The sequence below is a fragment of the Halichoerus grypus genome, chromosome 9, assembly GCF_964656455.1.
Source record: "Halichoerus grypus chromosome 9, mHalGry1.hap1.1, whole genome shotgun sequence".
Lineage (NCBI taxonomy): Eukaryota > Metazoa > Chordata > Mammalia > Carnivora > Phocidae > Halichoerus > Halichoerus grypus.
Window position 1 is genome coordinate 57,441,563 of NC_135720.1, and position 5,971 is coordinate 57,447,533.

Sequence of the window (5,971 nt, forward strand, 5' to 3'; positions counted from 1 at the left end):
TGTCTGTATGATCCAAGTTAGCCCCACTTCACCTTTGTGTTTCTATTCCAGGTAGTAGGTAGTAGGTGGGTAGGGGCTAATTGAAGAAGTAAAGGGAGAATATTTTCACATTAAGCAAGTGTATTTGTAATGGTTCATCCAGAGAAGCAAAACCAATACGATACATGTATGTACACATAAACACTCACACATACATATATATGTTGTAATATATATATTTTATTATATATCATATAAATAGCTTATTGCAAGGAATTTGCTTATGCAGTTGTGGAGACTGGCTAAGCAAATACAAAATCCACCGGGAGAAGAATATCATGGGCAGGATGGAACTCCATGGGTATGGGCTGAAGCTGAAATTCTTCATTCTGTCATTTCTTCTCTTTGTCCTCCTACTCTTCCTTCTCCTCCTTCTTCCTTTCTCCTTCATCTCTCTCTCTCCCTTTCTATCTCTCAAGTCTCTCTCTCTCTCACATATGGGAAGACTCAGCTCTGCTTCAAGGCTTTCCAACTGATTAAATCAGACCCACACAAATTATTCAGAATAATATCCTTTACATAAAGTCAATAGATTAGGGACTTTATTTATATCTGAGAAGTCTCTTCACAGTAGCCCTTAGTGTTTGGTTAAATAGTTGGAAATGATGGCCTAAGCAATTTCATATAACAAAAAGACCCATCATAGCAAATTACCTGAAAATTGTGCATGTTAATTCCACTCACCTTTCACTGGGAAAAATATAATTGTGTAGCTCCACACTGTTGCAAATGAGACTGAGAATGGTAGTCGTTAGTCGGGCAGTTGTGTATCCAGCTGAAACTCCATTAGCTTCGCTGGCTGCAATGTCTCAAAACTGCATTTAAAACACTTTCTAAATTCATATCACCTTGTCTAGTAAAGATTAATCTTTTAATTTTTCTCCATTTGGCCCTTCAATTCCAATCATCCATAATTTATCTTTTCTATATAATTTGCTTCTTTCCAACACCTATTCCAGCCTTCATCTTATCCTTCTTTCCCTTTTCCCCCCTCACTGTCTTCTGGCTCCCCAGTAATTAGAGAAAGGGTTTACGCATCAAGCTGGCCCAGTTCAATGTTTTAACTATACTTATCTTTCTGAATCTACACACAATGAGCTTTCATCCATTTCCTGTTCTCCCTTGTAGTAAGTATCCCCTTCCTAGGGCCTGATGCCTAGCTTCTCTTCCATGAGTAGATGAACTTTAAGTTAGAGGAAGGAGATAAGGCGGATCTTACTTATATTTCCAAGAATCCGTCCCACTTCCCATAAAAACTTACCAGAGAAGGCCTTTAGTGGGAGAGGAGTGGAGTGCCTGCCTGAAGATGACATATCAATTGGTGTTCCCCAGACATACTTTATTTTATGTATTTCATGTTAGGATATATCTTTAAATGTATATGGAAACCCTAGAGTAGCAATCTAAGTGATTAGATTAGGAAACTAATTCCCCACCCTTGACATCTATTAGCAAAAGTATAGAAGGACTTTGAAACAGTTTACAAATTGTCAGAGACAATCCTCATCAATTTTTTACTGTCCTTTTTCTGATGAAATTTGACATAACTTGTTCTCGTATCAGAGGACTCATTTAAGACCCCAGCAAAACTAAGGTTATATTTATTCTTATTGGCATGAGTCAACTGCACTTCAAGAGACGAGCAGTCTTGGTACTTTACTGGGACATTATCAAGTCCTGTCCACTGAGAAAGAAGAATTCTCCAGAAACACTGGATGGAGAAAATTACACATGAACTAAGAACCCAGAGGATTGTGTTACTTAAGGGCCATGAAATTACTTGGAAACTTAATTATGAAAAAGCATGAGATGATTCTAGGGCAGGAGGTCAACTTGCCTCTGATTTTTACTCCTATTAATATGGAAAAAATCTTTTTACGTGAAATAAAATTCCCTAGGCATCTCCATTAAGTTTCTTATTATATACTTACTAATTAAAAGTCTTTTGTAACCTTTAAATGATGAATTACCAGTAAATAGCTCCATAATATTCACATACCTGATCTGATATAATTTCTTTTAGAGCAAAAGGAAGCCACATGGCATTATTTATTAAGAAGAGAAATTGAGTTCTTCATAAAGTACTGGGAATACATTCCTCTGGCATATTCTAAACACAGATCTTTGAAAACACTCAATTAATAATGTGTTGAGATGTATCTGTGCCCTACCCACTAATCATAGGACGAAAATATACATTCTTCCTGTTTTTTTCATTTTTAATGTTTAATCTCAAAACGTAAATTTTCCCCTACAGAGAACATCAAAAGACAAATTCCCTTAGTGGCATTTTACAATTAATTTTAATATCCGTGAACTAAGCACATAAATTCTTCTAGTCATAGCATATGCAAATGTATTTCTGCATATCTTTGAAGTAGCTGTTATTAAATGCAGATACCATCTCCGCTTGGGGCTGAGCATTAAAATAGTTTTTATAAAATAACAAAAGATGCTGTATGTTATTTTCTAGATGGTTTATTTTATTCAATAAATCTCTTCAGACAAGAAGCATAAAAATGCTGTAACTCAAATTCCATAACTTATAACTCATGGAATGTGAATCTTAGTATGAATAAAGGTTTTTAAATCATTAAAGCCCATATTCTCAATCTAGAGAAGAAAGACATAATAAAGAGGAAAGCCTGGACAAATCCATTGCAAATAAAAATTCTACTCAGGAATTTAAATTAGATACATGATAAAATGAATTATCCCAAGTGATGAAGAGCTTGCAGTATTTTCTGTATCTGTGTCCATATTTTGGTAATATCCCCTTGTATTAATCAGTGTTCTCCAACAAAACAGAACCAAAATAAGGTATATACATATATATATATAATTTATTATAATATGGGTTTATATAATAAATTTTATAAAATATGTATTTATATATTTATAATATATATAATATGTATATCCTTATTATATATCTTGTATATGTATATATATAAAATAAGAAATTGGCTCACACACTTGTGGAGGCTGGCAAGTCCAATCTGCCAGGTGGGCTGGACAGGCTGGAGACCCAGGAGGAACTGTTCCAGTTGGAAGGCCATTAGTAGGAAAAGCCAATGTTGCAGATCTCTGAATACAGTCTGCTGGAGAATTCTCTCTTACTTGGGTGAGGGGAGGGCTTTTTTGTTCAATTCAGACCTTCAACTGATTAGATGAGGCCCACTCACATTATGGAGAATAATATGCTTTCCTCTACCAATTAGAATGCTAATTCCCTCCAGAAGCACCTTAGCAGAAACACTCAGAAGAGTTTGACCACCTCTCTGGGCACCCCAAAGACTGAACAAGTGGACACATAAAATAAACTATCACCCACTCTCAATCATTTAAGATGAAAATTCTTATCTCTATATAGCAAGCTGAAAATTGATCAGGTTTTTTTTTTTTAAGATTTTATTTATTTATTTGAGAGAGAGAGAAAATGAGAGACAGAGCTGGAGCAGAGGGGGCAGAGCAGAGGGAGAGGGAGACGTAGACTCCACACTAAGCAGGGAGCCCGATGCGGGACTTGATCTCAGGACCCTGGGATCATGACTTATGCCGGAGACGGACGCTTAACAGACTGAGCTACCTAGGCGCCCCTGATCAAGTTTTCACATCAAAGTATCAATTGGAATAAAAAGAAATAGTCAAATATGTAGGCCTGATACGTTCTATAAGGTAAATTAAAAAAAAAAAAAAAACTTATCAAACCAAACTTGAGAGAAACAAAAATTAATTTTATTTATTTATTTATTTATTTATTTATTTATTTATTTAACTGGGTTTCATGCCCAATGTAGGGCTTGAACTCACTACACTGAGATCCAGAGTTGCATGATCTACTGACTGAGCCAGGTGCCCCCAAATATTAATTTTAAATTCAAAATCTCATATCATATTCAGTGCACAGAAGGGACTAAGAGTTTGGCAGTAAGATAGAACAGTGTTTTTCAAATGACAAGTGACTGCCATTAAATGCTACTGGATAGTTTTCAAGAAGTTGTGAAATTGAAACCTGGGGCAATGAGTTAACCCCAAGGGAACACATGGTGGATTTGGTTAATTTTGTTCTAGGCAAAGAACCTTAAGATGATAAGTGTTTATCTTTTTTTTTTTTTTTTTTTTAATAAATGTCTATTTTAATGTTTTTCACAACAGAATAAATACTTCTCTTGATGACTGCAGATACGTAAGGCTGTTTGGTAGTATTCAGAACCACCACAGTAATGGTGGTCTTCCTGATCGGTGTGTAATCTCAAGTAATTATAAGGAGTTACTTCTCTGAAACTGCTGTCAAACCAGCAGGACTGCATTTATGCATCCATCATTTTCAGGGTTGTTGGTAACCTGGGCATATTTGCCCCAAATAACTTTGCCTCCTTGTGTCACAAGGCCCAGCTCACTCACGTTCACCTCAATTACAGTGCCTTTGGTAATAACACCCAAAGTTGTATATAGTGGGGATGAAGGATTCTTTTTTACACCAAGTATTGGCAGGCAAAAGGTGGCTTTCAATTCAGGATGTGTTACATGGGCCTTTTTGAAACGTAAGCCCATTGGTCTAATGAATCTTTCATATTTAGGTGGTTTTCGAGTAAAGCCGTCTCCAACAAAGCAGACTTTAGTGACCATCCTCTTCCATGCTTTCTTCTTTCTCTTTCCTGTTCTAATAACTTTTAATTACTTCTGTTTCTCCCTGGGCACGAACTTTGGGTAAAGGAACTTCCCATTTTCCCGCTTTCTCTTTCCGTTTTTGTTTAATCATATTGGAAAGTACTTTGGCTCGGGACTGTCCCTCTCTGTCCAGTAGATACGCAGGTACTGCTCCTTGTGGAGTCTTTTCATCATTCTTTTGTTTGGTGTTTCTCTTTTCATGCATCTTGATAGTCTTTTTCATTTGTATTTTCTCAGCATGGCGCTGTTTATGGTAGAGCTTAGCTTTCAGACCAATCATCTTTTTTGCCTTCTTTGAACGTTCATGAGCCTCTCGACCTTCTTTCTTTCTTTTTTTCTCATGGTAATCCAAACGATAGCCATATCGCTTCCGGTGTAACTCAATATATTCATTTTGTGGCATGGTGACGGCCGCAGAGCCATCGGGTGCAGCTGCCTGGGAGCCAAGAAGCTCTCAATTTTCCGATAAGTGTTTATCTTATCTTGAACAAAACATATATAGAATAGTGGAGGAAGAAAATATTTATGAATTTGGAAAACTGGCTCAGCATCTAAAATTTCCAAAATTCTAGAACTTATTATTAAATAGATGCATTTAGGGCATACTAGAAGTTATTTAAGTAGTAATTGAATCCCCTCAGTTTTTTAAAGAATTAATAAATTTGTACATCAAAATAATGACATTGATAAGTAAATTTCTATACAGAATAGGTCAATAGTGTGTTGACAAGTTGGAATTAAACTGATGATTCAATGTCAACTCAGAGTAATATTTGGTGGAGTTACCAAAGGCTTTTGCCATATTTTCCCCCTGTTTAGTATTTTTCTAATGAATAGGATACATTTGTAGGGGGAATTTCTGGTATAGAGACAGTTTCCAAAAGGGTGGAAAGTTTAGTTGGTGAGTTGTGATTTAAAAAAACATAATAACAAAGATTTCAAAATTATAGCAAAACTTTTTTTGTTATGGAACAAAACTAGGGAGCTTTCACAGATATAATTGTGTTTTTATATTTTGGTTTTAGAAAGCAGTATTTCTTCAGTAGCTCATGGCTGAGATTGTGTGGAAAAAAATCTAGGAAGAGGCTTCCATTTCTGGCTGTATGACAGACCGGGAATCCTAAAAAAAAATATCATCATTAAAAAGCAATTAAAATAATGGCTAAATACTTTTTAAGATTTATTTATTTATTTTAGAGAGAGAGTGAGAGAAAGCATGTGCCTACGCACACTCATGTTTGGGGTGGGGCAGCCTCCC

The 5,971-nt window shown here is 35.8% G+C and overlaps 1 protein-coding gene across 1 annotated transcript; it reads right to left on the reverse strand.

The window, feature by feature from the left end:
- Positions 1-4,130: 4,130 nt before the first annotated feature.
- Positions 4,131-5,171, reverse strand: LOC118523507 (ribosome biogenesis protein NSA2 homolog). The gene is given in 2 exon segments (XM_036073103.2): positions 4,131-4,719; positions 4,721-5,171. Coding segments are annotated over 2 exon segments (783 nt in total). The 5' UTR covers positions 5,117-5,171; the 3' UTR covers positions 4,131-4,332.
- Between the last annotated feature and the right edge of the window lie 800 nt (positions 5,172-5,971).